The 17598-nt window shown below is 49.1% G+C and overlaps 5 protein-coding genes across 6 annotated transcripts; 4 read left to right on the plus strand and 1 right to left on the minus strand.

Moving 5' to 3' along the window:
• Positions 1–9: 9 nt before the first annotated feature.
• Positions 10–1149, minus strand: LOC120895676. The gene has a single exon (XM_040299220.1). The coding sequence runs from the start codon at positions 1022–1024 to the stop codon at positions 188–190; it is 837 nt and encodes a 278-aa protein (XP_040155154.1). The 5' UTR covers positions 1025–1149; the 3' UTR covers positions 10–187.
• Positions 1150–5944: 4795 nt separating this feature from the next.
• On the plus strand, positions 5945–7323 carry LOC120894317 (protein apnoia). The gene is made up of 3 exons (XM_040296830.1): positions 5945–6190; positions 6670–6803; positions 6889–7323. The coding sequence occupies exons 1-3, from the start codon at positions 6070–6072 to the stop codon at positions 7018–7020; spliced, it is 387 nt and encodes a 128-aa protein (XP_040152764.1). The 5' UTR covers positions 5945–6069; the 3' UTR covers positions 7021–7323.
• A 776-nt stretch (positions 7324–8099) lies between these two features.
• Positions 8100–9934, plus strand: LOC120894502. The gene is made up of 2 exons (XM_040297128.1): positions 8100–9380; positions 9468–9934. The coding sequence occupies exons 1-2, from the start codon at positions 8588–8590 to the stop codon at positions 9773–9775; spliced, it is 1101 nt and encodes a 366-aa protein (XP_040153062.1). The 5' UTR covers positions 8100–8587; the 3' UTR covers positions 9776–9934.
• A 1824-nt stretch (positions 9935–11758) lies between these two features.
• LOC120896958 lies at positions 11759–13030 on the plus strand. The gene is made up of 2 exons (XM_040301496.1): positions 11759–12125; positions 12294–13030. Exons 1-2 carry the CDS (start codon positions 12092–12094, stop codon positions 12539–12541), a joined length of 282 nt encoding a protein of 93 aa, XP_040157430.1. The 5' UTR covers positions 11759–12091; the 3' UTR covers positions 12542–13030.
• A 1025-nt stretch (positions 13031–14055) lies between these two features.
• LOC120894423 (endoplasmic reticulum metallopeptidase 1-like) lies at positions 14056–17518 on the plus strand. 2 transcript variants are annotated; one of them, XM_040296998.1, is made up of 5 exons: positions 14056–14302; positions 14431–16020; positions 16080–16604; positions 16667–16875; positions 16981–17518. In XM_040296998.1, exons 2-5 carry the CDS (start codon positions 14527–14529, stop codon positions 17465–17467), a joined length of 2715 nt encoding a protein of 904 aa, XP_040152932.1. In that variant the 5' UTR covers positions 14056–14302; positions 14431–14526; the 3' UTR covers positions 17468–17518. The 2 variants fall into 2 exon arrangements, with proteins under 2 accessions (XP_040152932.1, XP_040152923.1); XM_040296989.1 differs by having other exon boundaries at positions 14056–14297.
• Positions 17519–17598: the final 80 nt, after the last annotated feature.

Below are 17598 nucleotides of genomic sequence, written 5' to 3' on the forward strand. Positions count from 1 at the left end.
CGAGCACACAGTCGCCATCACGGGTGGGTGGGTCTCGATCCATTCCCGTCCATTGCTGTCCTGCCAGCAGCTCGCCAGCAGCCTTGCCAGCTTCTTCCTGTCGTCGAAGAGTCGTCGCGAAGCTGATTGTGTGGGGAAGCACTTCTTTGGTTTCGGAGTTTGTGCTTGTACGCCCACGGGCGCCGTCCTAGTTGTAGCCGGCGTTAAAGTAGACCGTCTGCTTGCTTTCCTGCTCGGCGGCGTGCTGCCGCGCCAGGTACATGATGGCCGCGGCCAGCGCCGCATGGTTGACGATGCTCGAGAAGATGGTGGCAAACTTGAGGACGGGCAGCACCATCGGCAGCACGCCGGCCAGCAGCATCGAGGGCAGCAGCACGAGCGGCACGGCCAGCTGCAGCACCGTCCGGATGCCCTTCTTGGCCTTGTCGCGGCCGACCGCACCGTCCGGAGCACCGCCGTCGCCGGTCGCCGTGATGCCCTTGCGGACGGAAAACTCTAGCTCGTTGGTGTCGCTCGGGGTAAGGCGTACGGCCACACCCGGCACCAGCTGCAGATCGATGAGGCGCTCGTTGAAGAGTAGGCGCAAACCGCGCGCCAGCCGCTCGTTGACGTCACTGCCGTTCAGCGCTAGCAGCCGCTCGGCGAAGAGCCGATTGTCCGCGCTCCGGTAGCTGGGCAGCAGCACGTCCTGCACGTCGTGCGTGAGGTTGCCGGTGTTTGGGAAGCGGTAGGCGCGCGCTTCCATGTTCTGCAGAAGGTACAGCTTGCCACAGTCCAGGAGCGACACGTGCTGAAGGCAGTTGAGCAGTCGCAACGGGATCGATTTGATGTACGCGGCACTGCTGCTCGCTCTGGAGCTGGTGCTGACGTACCCATCGGTGATGCTCGATCGGTGCAAGTTACTGCTGCTGCTGCTGCCACTACTGCTGCTCGAATAACGACTGTGGAAGTATTTGCGCGTTTCGCAGCGCATTGGCGCCAACAGCGTTACGGTTAGCAGCAGAAAAGCGCACCGTTTTGCCATGCTTGCGGGTTACGGTTGGCGTACAATATGGCGTGCTCCGCTGGCTTAATTCACTTCTGCTTTTTCACTTGCCGTACAGCAAACCCTTTGGTCTCGGCTTTTAAATTCGCTGCCAGCCTCGGTGCAACTCGGAACCGCTTGCAGCACAACGCAGTTGATCTTAACTCGCGCGAAGCTGAGCAATAACTGAGCCCGGGCAGCATCTACCAGCCGCATGTCTTGTTCTCGGCCGGTGCGGCAAACGATCGCCGCTCGGAAGAAAGTGGAAAAACCACTCCACCACTAGGCAGTACCGCAATTTTTCCCGCACCGTGCCTCCACCGTGCTGCAGAGATGTAACCTTCCGCCCGCGGGGTTTGCAGGCTCACCGGATGGCGGTGGTGCTGGTGGAGGTACATTTTCAAACAGCAGTCTTCGCAGCGCACACCAGAAGGAGTTAGAATATGGATCACTTTCCTTTGCGTGCGTGGAGCTCCGCACAACTCTGCTTTTCTTTTCTCCCGCTGCTGGGAAACCGCGCTACTGGTGCGTCCTGCTTCCGGTCCCTGTGCGAATCTGGGTCCCGGCAGTCGGTCACCGTGCGAGCGTGTGCGAAGTGCTGTTCCATTTCCTATCCGACTCGACCCGTGTCTCGGGCCCCCTTTTCCGAAACGGGTTCGCCTCATCATTCGCACCGCTCGACGCATCTTTCGAGCGGATGAAAATGACCGGTTACAGTTAATTCTCCACCGCCGCTCGGCTCTCATCTCGGGATAGGGGCTTTTCTAGTTGCTGTTGTTTTGGATTTATTTACTTTTTTTCGACACACTGTCAGCACGGATGCGAACGTTTTCCTCTCGATTCCCGAGATCGATCGATAGAATGCCGGAATTGTACGTATGCTGCTTGGCCCGAGTGCCGGTACAGACACGCACTGTATAAGGCAAACGATGCGTCGTCTGCCAGGTGACGCTACATTCGGCGTTCGCGCAGTACTTTGCGCAGTTTCCATGGGTTTGCCGATTGATGCCGAGAGGCAGCAGCCGGAAAAAGTGACAGCGCGGCTACCTGAAGGGAGATTAAAGTGGAATCTCAAAACCGTTTTGGACGGAAGCATGGTAGCGAGGTACCTGTTGATGAGATTGGGGAGCTGGGAGACGATAAGCGGACGCGCACTTATTAACGGTAAGTAATCTGTTAGGGAGCTATTTACTTTCTTTCGCTCACTGCGTCACCGGGATGAAGCTGATGAGTGGAAATGCATGTTCGGTTCGACACTTATCGCGATCGACAACGCATCGTCATGGGCAGCTTTGCTCTGCTTATTCGACTGATCCGACCTGCCGAGCAGGTTTTACAGAAGAAGAAGGTGCGTTTTCACTGCACCGGTAATTGCGTCTTAGAATTAGCAAGATGGGTAGTGGGGACGCATTTCTAAAGCGAGCGCCTCTACTAAGACGAGCACTAAATGTTATGTGCTATTTGAAAGTATTATATATTTTTTAAATGCTAACCATGCAAATAATTGTACTTGTTTCGACTTTGTTGTGTATTCTATCAGGATTGTACACGATGTGTTCAGTGCTTACATTCCTCTCAGAAATGATAGTTTTCATAAAAGTTATCACATACTTTGGAAAACATGTGAATAAACTGTTTACTAATATAATAGATAATACATTGAAAATCTAGATTTGTAGTAGCTTATACCTCTAAATATAGATCATTTTTATATTTTAACGCAATACATCGTAAACGTACGAAATAAGCATTGTTCTATTTTTATAATAAGCAAAATGGTAACAACATTTGAACTGACCAAGCAATCATTTTTATCATGTCTTGTTTTAAGAAAGCCTTGTGGAGAACGACAGTAAAACACGATGTTTGAATAATACACTTGATTCCTGTAAAATTATGCATATTTTAAGACATTTTCAACAACATTTCTGATCAATAGCATAAATAATTCTTGAACCAAACCGATGAAAATATTCAGCCATACATTAAATTGCATACCTTCAGGCGGACAGCTAGACCGCACGAACCGTTTTGTTGTTGCCTAAAGACGAACTAAACGTGTTAGACGGAAAATAGTTTGTTTTATTCATGGAATCAAATGGCACAAATCTAACATATCTTACATATATTGGTATCCTAATTTATTAAAAAGTAAACCATCATATATAAATATGATGTACAACAAGATCGCTTGCTACTTTATACAGGCAGAAAGAACATATAAGCAAGTCGTGATCATCGGCAGAAAAAGATTTGATGTAAATTTAACATAATACTAATTTGTTTTGGAATGTACAAAAATAGAGCAAATGTACCAATAATGTAAGTAGATCACCTGGAATATAGCGATTTTCCTTAGTATTCAACGTTTTCTATCACTTAAATGATGTCATTAGGGTGGGGAGCAACCGAAAAAGCCATCATTTTTAATAAATTAAATAGGATAATTCCTTCTACTTCTACTTCTTCTTTGGCACATCAACTGTTGTCGGTCAAGGCCTGCCTGTACCACTAGTGGGCTTTCATTGACTTATTGATTACACATAGCAGGATAGTCAGTGCTACATATAGGCGCACATTCCGTTCAGTACTTGAACCTCATGACTGGCATGTTGTTAAGTCGTACGAGTTGACGGTACTGTACCACGATACCGGCCAAACTCCAAATTCTGGCACAATTTCAGGTTACTACAAATGTACCATGTCATTTTTTTAATCAAGTTATAATTGACTACCCAGCAGCGAAATTAATTAGCCACTTTCCCAAACTCGAACTCGAAGAGGAACGGTAGTTGCAGTTGCTTTCATACAATGGTTGCTTTAATTTATTTCATGATTATGCTGCTCAGTAATGCGTAAAATATGGCTAAATGTTCTAAAAACCTCAGAACAAACCACCATTTTATGTCAATCTTGACAATCGCTTCGATCGTTTCGGCTTCGATCGAGTTTGAGAAAGTGGCTGAATATTTTCCCCAATATTAAGGATCACTTACAATTAATAAACGCAAATTCAGCGGATATTTGGAAACTTTTTTTGTTTGGTGCATTTTACAAAAGTTAACAAGCCATACCCAAATAATACACTGGAACTCCTTATAACGAGTACCCCTTATGACGAGTATTTCGCATAACGATCAAATCTAAATACTCTACAAATACTCTTCTTAATGAGAAAAATTTTGTACAAAAACTGAATCTGAATATTTTAAATTGAAATTGTAAGCGAGTGCTTAAATTAGAGGGTTACAATCAAATTACAAAATGAGTTCAAACGGGTTTATACCCTTCAATCAAATTCCAATTTAAAGTAGTTTACTCGTTACGACAAAACAATTGGAGTACAGAGGTTTTCATTTTCGCCACAAACAAAAACAGCGTTTTTGGAATGTTTCCGATTCATTGATTAAGTGATGTTTTCAAAAATGTCTGATCTCTTGCAAAAGTCACCATTTCCTATTGTTATACATCATTTAAGCATAAGTTTCACGCAAAGCGCACACCAAACACAGATGCTCTGGCCGATCGTCTGTCTACTAGAAAGATAATCATTTCTAATTACCAGCAAACGTGTTGCTAATGCGTACAAAACGTTTTCTGACATTTGCCTCATTTGAAAACGTGCCACCCCCTTGCTACAGTGCAATCGAGTGCATCCGTGCAACCGTGCACATTGCACACAAAACAATTGACCCGTGCAAGCATTGATTAGCCCCCCCCCACCAGCGTTAGATCAACCGTACAGTGCGCTGGGCTAATGAACGAAAATTATGCTCCATTTCGCTCGATCATACTGCAAATCAAACAGACGCCACATTATTGCTAGATGATTGAAAAGTGAAACTAAAGCTGCAGAACAAGACTGCGGGACTCGTGGTCGTGCGATCCGCGCTAGAAAAGCTGATAAAGCAAGAGGCTCCGCTGGTGTCGTGCCCCCGTGGAAAGTGCCCTTGTGCCCTTGAAGCCGTGGTCCGTGAAAACTCATCCACTGTAATTGACGGCTGCGCAGTGCGCTGCAATTAACCGCTTAGCCCAGGTGCGGTGGCCCAATGCGGATGTGGTCCACCGGTCGACGGGAGATCGCGAACAGGATCGCCATCTCTGATCCATATTGTCGTCAGCCCGCTCGCTCGGTCGTTTGACGAGTTTTCGCGCCATTTTCCACCCGACTGGATCTCGCCAATACACCGTGTGTGTGTGTGCACGTGTGTGTGACAGATCAGGTTGTTTCTTTTCTCCTCTTTTATCTTTTCCCTTCCACCGTACTGTGCTATATTCTGTGTCAAATCAGCGCATCACAACACTGTTGCTAGCAGCATTTGTGCGCGTACTCGCTTATCATGGCAACCCGTCAATGGGTCAGCCAGCTGTTGTATGATTTGCTGATTTGCATCCGGCAGGCCGGAAGGAGGTTTCCCTTTTATGGGCGCGCGAGGAAAGTGATCGAAAGCGAGAGTTTTCCCGGCGATTATGGTAGACGGTGAAATCGCACCCGGGGTTTGCACTTTAAATGTTACGTCCGCATACCGCACGTACGTGTGTATGCGTGTGTGGTTCTCAAGCCAGCAATATGACAGTGGCGCATGCCTAGCGACACTCAAATCGTCCTCCGAAAATGGGGAGAACTTTAGCAGTGGGCCAACACCCGCGCCAATGGGAACGGGCCGATTGGGAGAATGATGGGAGCTGCCGAACACACCAGGTAGGAAGCAGCGCCATAAAACCGTGCTGCCGGTAACGGTTGACCGTGGGGAAATCGAACTCCGGACGCATGGCCCCCCCCTACTCCCTCATGCATACAATGGAATCGTGCAGTTGTCATCGCATTTTTGGCTGGCGGGTGGAATTTGACGCCCGCTTCCAACAAATTTTTGTAGAGGGACCCACCACGCAGCGACTCACGATCGATTTAAATACGATCTAGCCGATTTTCGACAGGCACAGTCCATCGTCACTCGTTTGTTCATCCGCATCCAGCTGCATCGTGCTCGTGTACGCTCCGTGGTGTTTAAAGTGATTCTTCAAATTCTAAAACTCCCACAAAAATGGCCTCCTTCTACCGTACGTTCCTGGTCGGTGCGCTCGCGCTGTGTGCAGTGTTCTGTTTGGCCAGTGCCGCTGAAGCCGGTGCCGCTACCGATAGCAGTTTCGATGCCGATATCGCGGGTTAGTGTGTACTCTCCTGCTCGAATCAAGAGCAGATTGGCGCGCTTTGTTTTGTGCAATTTACGCACAAAACGGATCGCAAACGATCGCTGAGTGAAATGGGTCAGCAGTGCCACTCCGGATCAACTCCAACCCGATTCGGCGGTGTGGAACGGATTTATCACCTCATTGTGTGCAGTGTGCCGGCCGATATTGATGATCGATATTGCCAAACGGGACCAGGGCAAAGGCGGCTCAGCGTTCGTTATTCAGTTGCTTTCGCTATTTTGTTGCACGACTCGTCACTGATGTGGAACGGCCAAGAACGAAACCTACCCTGTGTTGTTGCAAAGACGTTGTCAATTTGTTTGTTTGGTTATTAAGATGAAATTCAATAGAAAGCACAGAACTAATCTACAGTGCAAAAAGTGTCCTGCTTCGTGACATTCTTTGGCAAAAAAGTGTTACATTTTCGCTCCGTTTTTTCCCCCAATTTCCAGAGGGACGCACATTTGGCCACCACTTCCTGAAGCGCATCAGCTTCGCCATGATACCGGCCGCGTTCGTCGTCGGCGTCATCACCACGCTCCTGTCCGCCCTGACCGTCGTCTCGATGAAGGGTTTGGGTGTCGGTGTAAGTACAAAGCAAACGCTCATAGTAAACCCCATGACAAAACAGTAACACGTGTGCGCTCACTACCCTCTTTTCCCTGTTGCAGGTGATTCTTCTGGTGCTTACCATCTCGCAAGTCATTGCCAGAAGCTTCCCGGCCCCACTGCCACCCCCAGTGCCGGTTGCCTACAGTGCACCCGCCCCGGCACCGATACCGCTCGTGTACAAGGACTGGTGAAAAGTGAAGCGGCCCCCGCACCTTTAGTTTCGTAGTGTTGAGCGTAATGAACTATTTATTTATTTATTTCTGCATACGATGCCAATCGATCTAGGTCGATCTAGAGACGGGGGAGGTGGGCGGGGGAAGATACGAAGACCCCCTCCCCTTCCCCCCTCAAACGCAAATGTAGGCCACCGATAATGCACGATCGAGCCGGAGTCGGGCCACGAGTCACGATTAAGCAAATCTTACGATGTTTTATTTTTTGCTTTCTTTTCGGCGTTGTGAGCGTTTGTGACAATAAATTTCTCCGAAATTAAACATTCTGGTCTCGCACTTCTTATTATTAAACTTCTTCATTTGTTGCTGCTGCCTCCCTTCCGTGCCCTTTCCGTTGTGGGCAGCTCGCGCACGCACGTCCAATTTTAATTGTCGCCCGTGCGCCCCATCGTCACGATTGGGTCTGTGCAGCGCAAAACACGTTACTAATGCTTTTTTCCCCTACCACCCCTTCCCCCCCACTCTTCTACCAAGCACGGAGATCAGTAGGATCGCCAGAAAAGGGAACCTGATCTAGATCTGGAACGCGACGATTCCAGGGACCTCATTCGTGTGGCAAACGAATGTGTCACGCGCAGTGGCAGTGGCGGCGTTTTGCAGTGCAGATGCGTCGCTTTTTCTTTTTTGGTTCCTTCATTTGGTGGACATTTTCTTTCGCTCTAGCTTTGTGCACAACAATAAGGGCCGATGCACTTTTTGGATGCAGTTTTGCCTCGCACCTCGCCTAACGATGCGCGCTTTTCACTTTCGTCTCACAAATTAACGCACCCCGCGCGGGTTGCAAATTATCATAAAACGATAACAACGGACATTTTTTAATGCGTTGCGAACGTGAAAGGGAGGGGATGAAAATTGCATCTTCCACAGCCACCGAAGGGTGGGATGGTAGACGGGGTAGGTGGTTGAGACGAGCAAATGTATGGCTTTTGCCGTGCCAGTTTGCCTGCGTGCGACATATGCGACGTTCGGTGGGGAAACAGGGAAGGAGCAGCAAGGAGGGGGGGGGGCTATGCCGACGGAGCGGGAAAACTGGCCTGCCGCGAGATGCCAGTATAACAACTTCAGGCCCAGATGGGCTACGGAACGTACGAAGAATAAGGTGAAAAGGAACGGAGACGTGCGTTGAAGCGATCTCGAGTGGTTCACACACACACACACACACACACACACTGGCAGCCAGTGATCGCGGGAAGCAGCGGTAAGCAGCAAGATCGAGACGGAGCGACTCCGGGGAAAAAGAGATGGGAAAATTGTGGCAAGAGTTTTCAATAAAATATAATCATCCACCGAGCAACGGTTTTCGCCATTCCGTCCAGTGTGGTGCAGCTGTCGAGGCACGGTTTTCCGAACAGCTCTCCCGGTAGTTCCCGGTGGTAGTGCTCCCGGTTCGCTGCCAACAAGTGCGCGTAGTGTGGTTTAGAACAACCGCTTTAGGATCTAACAGAAGCGATTCGTTTGGTGGTGCCGATTCATTGTCTTTTTTTTGTGGTGTTGGGTTTAGTGGTTTGAGAAGAAGGTAACAATAATGGGACGGAAGGTTTCTGGCACCACCAGTGTGTCACTACTGTTCGTGGTGTTAGCCTGCTGCCCGCTACCGGTCACGCGGGGCGAGATGCGCAAATCGTGGCAGGCGAAAAGTGTCGACGTGCAGGCGCAGCTGCTGAAAGCGGCCCGACTTGAAGATCCCCCAAATGCGAAGCCTCCGGAACCGAGCGAACTGGAAACGCGGTCAGCAGTGCAGGAAGCGGCGACCGGCCAGACCGGTCCGGTGCTTAGCCCCGCCGACAGTGTACAAGTGGCGGAAGAGCTTAAGGTTAAGCCTGCGCCAGTGTTCAGCAGTCGTGTGCGGACCAGGTACGGTACCGTTGTTGGATCGCCTGCCGTTCCGGATCGGGCGGTCGAGGCTGTTGAGGTGGTAGCGACACCAGCACCACAGGCAGCTGATGAAGTGCGTGCCGTTCCACTGGTTTTGGAGCACAGCCCGGACGACATACAGATCGACGACGCGACCGTGCAGGATGATGAAGACGACGACGACGACGACGAGGAGGATGAAGATGATCCGCTCGGGTGGAATGCAGACAAGGCGAAGCAGTACGATCTGATCGAAAACATCCTGGAGGAGGTGGAGGGCCGTGTAGCTGGGGAAGGGCGCGACGAAGCGACGGATGAGCTTGCGGGCTCCGGTGCGAAAAAGCCAACCGAGCGCGTCAAGCAGTACACGTTCCCGCCGGTACTGAACATGACCATCGACGAGCCGAACAACATTGTCAAGGTGAAGCTAAACCAGGACATTGTGCGAGACATGCTAAACACGGGTAAGTTGTGAGACAAAAGCCTACTGGCAAGAGGCGCATTTTTAACCATTATGCGCCCGTTTCGCTTCCAATCCCTCTATCTTGCAGGACGTGAGGCGGGCGGCGGTATCGGGGGCAAGAAGATGCTTCGCTACGTGCTGCCACTGTTCATACTGCCCTTCCTGATCCAGTCCGCCGTGATACCGTTCATGCTGACGGCGGTCAAGCTGTTCCTGCTCAAGTCGCTGATGGCGGGCAAGCTGGCCATCTTCCTGCTGCTGCTCGGGGCGTTCAAAAACTTTACCAAAAAGGACCGGGACGTGTACGTGAAGGATCTGCCCGACCGGCGGTACGAACCGTCGAGCGAAGGGTTCGCCTATCTGGCCGAGGGGCGGCCGAGCGGCTGGGTGAATTAGCCGCCACGCGAACCTATTTATGCGACAGACAAACAGATCGATGACTGTGTGTGTGTATGTAGACAAAGAGCGTATTATGGTAGGAAATATGGTAGATTTAATGCAAAGCATGGCTCTAAGCCGGTACAAAACACAATAAACATAAACAAACAACGTTGATACTCGGTTTTTACTCGAATCCCGGAACTCGAAGCTGGAAGGAAGGTAGGTCAAGGGACGGTGTGGCCTGATTGTTGGTTCTCATTTCCGGGCTAAGTGCTCGTACACGGAATGGGAACGAAGCTTGGTGAATGCAATGGAGTGAATCTCCCCAACAGCCAACGGGCTTAATTGAACCCCAATTTTCGTGCCTTATTTTAAGATCGAGGTATGTGTAGGGTGTGATTAAAAAAGTCTTGTAACGGGCCCTTCAATTTGCGATGAGATATGTTTTACTGCTTGGGGGTGGTGAATATGGCTGAGTTTTATTGATTGTTTGCTAAACCAACACGTGTCGTTCGGTACTACCAACTAATAGGTAAGAAAACAGATAAAATTGTGGAACAATTCATAAATAGAGATCGATATAAACTCATTCTGTGGTATACAAAGGCGATTTTTATTTTCAAAGCAACAGGTCTCTACTCCAGCAATCCATGCTTCTAAATCATCATCTCTATCAAAATTCATCTTTCCATTTCCATATTATCATACATTATTGATACTATATCACGATGAATTTCAGCGTTACCAATCTAAGAAGTGTCGACTGAAAATATCACACTTCAAAAGTCAAAAGGACCTGCTCCATGCTGAACCCGGTATTGAGAATTGTTATCCAAACTGATTCACTTGGGGAAAACTTTACCCTTCAAACTAAACGCAATTTGTCATTGTGTGCTGATTGATAGGATGTTTGTGTGACTAGATGTGTCACTCGTTGTAGACTATCTAGCTATTATAGCACTAAATGATTGCTTGATGAGCTTTTAGTTGCTAGCTACAATAGCTAGCATTTGCATAGTGAATCAGCACCATATGTTCCTCTCTCCCATGGGCCGGTCAACAATCATTCTCCAGGATGCTCGGTCCCTGGCTGCAGCCTCCCATCCATCCTTACGGCATGCCTCACCCATCGTATCCTGCCAGCTTTCGCCACCGTCAGGATGCTCGGTTCGCCGTACAGCTCAGCAAGCGCTAAAGATGGTCCGGAGGATGCGTCGCTCAAACACGCCAAGAGCGTTTGCATCCTTCGATCGTCCAAGGCTCGTGTCCATGGAGGACCATCGGGCGAATATCTCACATTTCATGCGGGCTCCGTGAAGCCCATAGTATGCACGATTCCCCTACACAATGCGTATCTCGATTTCGCTGCTGATGTCGTTGTCCGAAGTAACAACCGTAACGAGATAGGAGAACTCCTTTCCTACCTTGAGTTAAAAATACATCCCTCGAAATAATCAAATACTTAGAAAAACCCGTATTGATAATTGAACAACATATCCTAAAATAAGAAGCAACCCAAGAAAATACATTCAAACATCAAGAATAAACAACTACCCTACAACAGACACAGGCTATTTAACATCGCCGTATCTTTGTCTATTTTCCAACAAAATGTTTTGCAATGCATGTAATGGACAAATGCTACGAAGACGGTGGTTGTTTATACAAGCGCCACAGGGCAAGTCACTTGAGCACGGTTATCTCCTACGAGGAGAACACAAAAATGTTCTCTAACGAAATCTCAACCCCTTCAAGTGTGCGGTACGAATCGTATGACTCATCAAACATGAGTGTGCCCTGAGAGGGGCGAAACGGGCCAAGGCTGCTCTCCAATGCCCTTTAATTGCGGTTCACGCGACAGATGCACACCTGAACATTACAGGGATACGCGAGTTAAGCGCAATCTAACTTTTTGGGTCGTTCTGGCTAGTAGCATAAATACAAAAAAGCACACTCATAGGCAGACGCACAGGTGAGACCGAAACCATATTCCAGAGCTCACCTTCCTGTATACTTCATCGTAGCGGGATCGATCAGTGAAATCGCTCTTATCTTGGGTTTGTAGTAGATAGGCATGTCTTATCAGTTTGTATAACGCGCGTGATAGCACGCAGCCCACCACCTGTAGGGTTCGCAGATTGCGCTAAGACGAAAGTATTCGTAAGAGTGCCATTTGCCGGGAAACATCTAAAAAAACTCCTACCGCGGTAGTGTTAGAAATTAGCAGCTAACTAACAGTCTGTGCCAGGTAGACTCGTAGTGTCGACGAGGAAGAAACCAATCTTATTTCCCCTGAACAAAAAAAAAAAACCCATCAGAAACACCTTCATCATGGGCTGCAGTGAAATCATGCGTAATCTCGGTGGTAAGTTTGAACAATTGAAAACGCAATGAGACCAGGCGGAGGATAAGCCTAGTGGGCAGAGGATTTTAAACATTTTTCTTCTACGTTGTTGCAATGTGATAACTTGATTTTGTTTTTCCTTTTCTCCCCTATCCCTTTTGTTCAACCCAACTCTATTGCCATCATCAGACCTTGTAATGAACAATAAACTAGTCACCTTCCTGAGTGTGGCCTTGTTCGCGTTCGTGATCACTGTGATAGCACTAGCGGTGTCGAACAATAATAATGCGAGCGATCTGGAGGAATGCCAGGCAAGGCTGGCAGAGTTTTTGTCTTCCACGACAACAACGATTGTGACACCTGAAACTACTACAACGGCTGCACCAACTCCTGAAACGACCACACTAGCTACTACTCCTCCCCAGCCTAGCTCGTAACTAGAATAAACAGTCCCAAGTTAATAAATTGATCGCAGGTTTTACGGTGTGCGTCATCATTTCGTAGGTTCGTGGCGGTGAGCTTATTTTATTCTATTCTATTCGTATTTCTAAGTACGTGCGAAACCCGACCAATAGCAGTGCAGTGAACATGTACGTGATAATGCGAGTTAAATCTGTGTCAGCTCTTGTGGCTGATACTTTGACGTTGGTATCATAACGATAGTCGGTTGGTCGATTGGTGTTGCGTTTCGGTGATAACGAAGGCCACGTTCCGTGAGTCACTGGTGACTAGAGCTAGCATTCCCACCGGGGCGTGACGTTTCGCTATCGGCAACATGTGCAACAGAGTGCTATAACCCATGTGAATAATGTGAAATCTGAAGAAATTGCAATATTTAATGTAAAATCACTGGCGTAGATACACACAAACACCACCATTGTCAATAAAGTTTCGCATAAGCTAGCAAGCAAAGATGGGTTAATGAATTGGAAGCAGGTACTTTTTGTGTTCAAAATGCATCCAAAAACTAAGGCACATCATGTAGACAATTTATTTGTTGTAGAAATGTAGCAATCAGATTTTCTATATTAAATTTATATCGAAATTTATATTCCTCACATCATGTAGCTCCAACGTTCGTTTGAAAACCGCTAGCGATCGTTTGAAGAGAATGTAGTAATTCTTCCCACCACCAGAGGGCAGAAAGCTCTGCACTGCTCGCGGAGCTTTATCGATGAATCATCGTTATTTCTTTTTGTCCGCATCGTTTTTTTTTTTGTAATGTGATTGCAAACGTGACTATAACTTAATTTAAACTATACAACCTAACAAAGCAGTAGAACCGGTATCGTTTAGAAGTATTTTCATATAAAATTGGAAAAGGTTTAATGTACAAGAATGCTGGATAACCGACCGAACTAACATGCGTAATGAAATGCTTAAAATAAATTTCTGTATTAAATCTATGTGTGGTTTCAATTAAACTTACTTTAAATTTGCCATTTACCATAGATCTCAAAAATAAAATATCTATAATATCATTCATTCCACTACTCATAATCTCCGAAAGAAAGCATGTAAGAACCTCACTTGAAAGAAACCATGATAAATGACCGGTAAGTTCCTTGTTTATTAATAAGTTCCCTTGTTTATTCCAACGTTCAATTTCTACCAATTCCTTCTACATGTGCACTAAAACAATATTGAGTTGAGAAAAGTTTAAGTGCTACAAGCACTGAATCAATACACCCACGATCATCAACGAAAGGTTAGATCAAATGCATAAATTAAACCTACTGCGATCATTCCCATATTATTCGCATTATTCGAATAGGAATCATCTAACAGGAATTCTAACTCAGCTGGAAAGTACAAGCGAGCATGATAGAACGCGCACGCCGTACCGGCCGTCATGTTGGAATACATTTCCATACTCAGGAAGCAACCAAGCGGCCGGCGCGACCGGTTCTGAACCGTTCCGTGCGGGCGTTATTCTTCCACCAATACACCAATAGCACTAAGATAGAACGCATCGTTCGGTCGTATGCCGATGATCGTCCCCGGGCCAAACAGTGGTGGAGTCTTGTGCGGGACAGATATAGAAGGTTGAACAACGACAACAGCTTAATTGTCGTGGCTCCCGCGATACACGCAGGAACTGAGTAGATTAGGTAATCGGGCGCCGTACGGGAGTCGTCAGACGGACAGCACAGATCAGAGTGATAGTTGCGGATACAAAAAAGGAAGGGAGAGGTAAAGTAAGCGCTAGCGACGATGATAACGCTGAACTGGCTGTAGTGGTCTGGCTGATAAGCTACGACAACAGGCCGTACCGAGCATGTGCAATCGTTCATCAAAATTTATCTCGCAACCTTCCCCGCTGCAGATGAAACTGGGACTGCTCGTTCGGTTCACGCCAAAAGCCAGTTAAACGTTGATCCTACGTGAAGGTGAAAGCAGCAACAGCACGTCCCCCAGCATTATGGCCGGCGGTACCACCAGTAGTGCTCGGTCGAAAATGAAAGCAAAAGGTGTGCTAGATGCCGGTCGAACGAACTCCTCGTCCGAGGATGTGGCGAATCTGCATCAGCTTGAAGCACAGCACGGCATCCTGGGCATTGTGCTGCTGTTGTTTTGCGGCACCGTGTCCAGCTATCTGTGCACCTACCTGCCGGAAGCGCTGACGGCAGCCGACCTCGATCGCCATCCGACCGCATTCATCGCCGAACGCGCCTGGGACAATCTACAGGTGCTGAACGATTTCGGCCCCAAACCGACCGGTTCGCGGGCGAACGAACTCGGTGCGGCCGACTACATACGGCGTGAGATCGAAAAGGCAAACGCCACTGCTCACGCCGCCCAACTCGTGGAGACCGCTCACCAGACCATTTCCGGTGCGTACCCGATCGCGTTTCTCGGCAACCCGCTAACGAGCGTGTACCGGAACGCGCAGAACCTCGTGGTAAGGTTGGCAGGGCGGTCGGAGGATGGCGAGCGGGCAGCATTGATGCTGAACTGCCACTACGACACGGTCGCCAGCAGCCCGGGAGCGAGCGACGATGGTGGCAGCTGTGCGGTGATGCTGGAGATCTTGCGCGTGTTATCGCGTGCCCCGGAACGGAACCGCCATTCGATCGTGTTTCTGTTTAACGGTGCCGAGGAAACGCCACTGCAGGCAGCGCACGGGTTCGTCAGTCAACATCGGTGGGCGGGGGAGGTACGTGCCTTCCTGAACCTCGAATCGGCCGGGTCGGGCGGTAAGGAGCAACTGTTCCAAGCCGGCCCACAGCACCCGTGGCTGATTGAAGCGTACGGACGTGCGGTGCGCCATCCGGCCGCCCAAACCGTTTCGGAGGAGATCTTCCAATCCGGCATCATACCGTCGGATACGGATTTTCGAATCTTCCGCGACTTTGGCCACGTGCCCGGTATGGACTTTGCGCACACGATCAACGGATACCGGTACCATACGAGGTTCGACACGATTGACTACCTGACGCTGCCGGTACTGCAGCGCACGGGCGATAACATACTGGCGCTTACGCGCGAACTTGCCAACGGTGAGGAGCTGGGCCGGGTCGGCAGCGATCCGAACCTGGCCGAGGGTTACAGTGTATTCTTTGACGTGCTGGGTTTGTTCTTCGTCAGCTACAGTGCTAGTATGGGGCGAATAGTGAATGTGCTGCTTGCGGTACTGTCACTGGCGGTGCCACTGATGGAACTTTGCCGCCAGGTACGACGAGTTGGTGAGCGAAACGTTCTGAGTCAGACGCTGGTCGGGCTGCTGGGTACGGTTTGTGGTACGGCAGCGAGCGTCGGTGTGGTGTTGCTCGTGGCGAACCGATTGGATGCCGTTGGACGTGCCATGTCATGGTTCTCGACGCCATATCTCATCCTCGGACTGTACGGATGTCCGGTCATCTTGATGCATTGCTTTGCGCATCGTTTATGCAGCCATTGGTTCAGCGATAAGAAGGTATGGATCAGCCGATTTCGGTGCATTTAGGTTTTAATAGCGCCCTTTCAATCTTTCAGTCCCCGCTCAACCTTACGCAAACGGTTCGTGCCCGTCTGATCGGAGTGAACCTCTTCTGGACGCTACTGATCATCCCGCTAACCCTTGCGAACATTCGGAGCGCATACATCATCGCAGTAATTGTGCTGCTTTCGCTGCTCTCCACCATCCTGACGTCCGTGCTTGGGTACCAAGGTCAGCCACGCCGCTGGCTAGCCCTTCATCTAGCATTCCAGATTCCCACCCTACTGTGGGCAACCAAGTTTTACCATCTATTGGTAAAGCTGTTCGTACCCATCACAGGACGTATGGGTGCCGGTACTAACCCCGAATATCTGATTGCCCTGTTGGTGGCTTGCTTTGGCCTTCTGTGTGTGAGCTATCTAGTGCCGCTGGTTGGACTGCTTAAAGGCACTTCCGAGCTAACCGCACGAATGACCGTATTCGCAATGATTGCGTTCCTGCTGGGATGCTGCACGCAGGTTGGCTTTCCGTACCGGGACGAAAGCAATGGGGAACCGTCGGTTCAGCGCCATTACGTTACGGTACGTTGATCAATCCTTATTCTGTAACTTTTCTTAACTTGATTTCCCGGTTTGGCGTATAGCACACGCTCCAAGTGGCACATCGTGATGGGGCAGTCGTGTCCGAAGGCGCTGGTTTCCTGTTCCGTGAAATGGACCGCAATGCGGTACGCGTGATACGTGGAGTGGCCAAACCGGCCGAAGCCGTTCCCATGCGCCAGATGGAGACCTGCCGCACGATGCTGTTCTGCGGTGTGCCATTTTATTCGATCTGGCATCAGATCCGTTTCAAGTAAGTGGGGAAAAACTGAATAATTTTGATTCACTTACCTCCCAAAATCACCTCATAACCGTTGATCCGCGTCCTTTTCGTTTCTTCCTCCCTTTCCAAAAACAGTAACTACTGGATGGAAGGACCTTCGCCGGCGATAGAACAAAACACTCTGCCCACGTTTGAGCTGGTGAGGGTGCACCAGAATTCCAGCAGCGTTCGGCAGTATAGCTTTGAAATAGTGCACCGCCATCAGACCTGCCTCCAGTCGGCACTAATAATTGCTCCCAAGCCAGGCGTCCAGCTGGTGGATTGGAGCCTGATGGACACGGTGCCGGGCACGATAGAATTTAACGGAGAGCGGGCACACTTTGTGCTGATAACCTACGGCCTGGCGGACGATGCACCGTGGACAGTCACGTTCGCGTTTGAGTACGATCCGGAGCATCTGCCGGATGGCGCTGGCGCGAAGCTGTTTGACGTGAGCTGGGTAAACACGTACTGGGAGCACGGGGATAAGCACACGGACGAGTTTCGGAAGCTAATCGACCAGTTTCCGGAGTGGGCTCATGTTATCCCATCGGTGGCTGTTGTGAACATTACTGCCCATTGAAGAATTATTTTGTAATGTAATAAAACAATTAAACTGTTTTAATATTAAAAAGGTCCAAATGTATAAGGTGGTCGCTATGGTTACATTCTAGCACTCGGGATACAGTGCCAGCTCACGCACACTACGCTACG

Source organism: Anopheles arabiensis, chromosome 2 (assembly GCF_016920715.1).
Source record: "Anopheles arabiensis isolate DONGOLA chromosome 2, AaraD3, whole genome shotgun sequence".
In the NCBI taxonomy this organism is placed as follows: domain Eukaryota; kingdom Metazoa; phylum Arthropoda; class Insecta; order Diptera; family Culicidae; genus Anopheles; species Anopheles arabiensis.

Coding starts and splice junctions, on each gene's coding strand:
- LOC120894423 (XM_040296998.1), top strand. CDS start 14,527: ATGGCCGGCGGTACCACCAGTAGTGCTCGGTCGAAAATGAAAGCAAAA. Junction 16,021..16,079: donor ATTGGTTCAGCGATAAGAAG/GTATGGATCAGC, acceptor TCAATCTTTCAG/TCCCCGCTCAACCTTACGCA. Junction 16,876..16,980: donor TGGCATCAGATCCGTTTCAA/GTAAGTGGGGAA, acceptor TTCCAAAAACAG/TAACTACTGGATGGAAGGAC.
- LOC120896958 (XM_040301496.1), top strand. CDS start 12,092: ATGGGCTGCAGTGAAATCATGCGTAATCTCGGTG. Junction 12,126..12,293: donor AATCATGCGTAATCTCGGTG/GTAAGTTTGAAC, acceptor TGCCATCATCAG/ACCTTGTAATGAACAATAAA.
- LOC120895676 (XM_040299220.1), bottom strand. CDS start 1,024: ATGGCAAAACGGTGCGCTTTTCTGCTGCTAACCGTAACGCTGTTGGCG.
- LOC120894502 (XM_040297128.1), top strand. CDS start 8,588: ATGGGACGGAAGGTTTCTGGCACCACCAGTGTGTCACTACTGTTCGTG. Junction 9,381..9,467: donor GCGAGACATGCTAAACACGG/GTAAGTTGTGAG, acceptor TCTATCTTGCAG/GACGTGAGGCGGGCGGCGGT.
- LOC120894317 (XM_040296830.1), top strand. CDS start 6,070: ATGGCCTCCTTCTACCGTACGTTCCTGGTCGGTGCGCTCGCGCTGTGT. Junction 6,191..6,669: donor TTTCGATGCCGATATCGCGG/GTTAGTGTGTAC, acceptor CCCAATTTCCAG/AGGGACGCACATTTGGCCAC. Junction 6,804..6,888: donor TGAAGGGTTTGGGTGTCGGT/GTAAGTACAAAG, acceptor TCCCTGTTGCAG/GTGATTCTTCTGGTGCTTAC.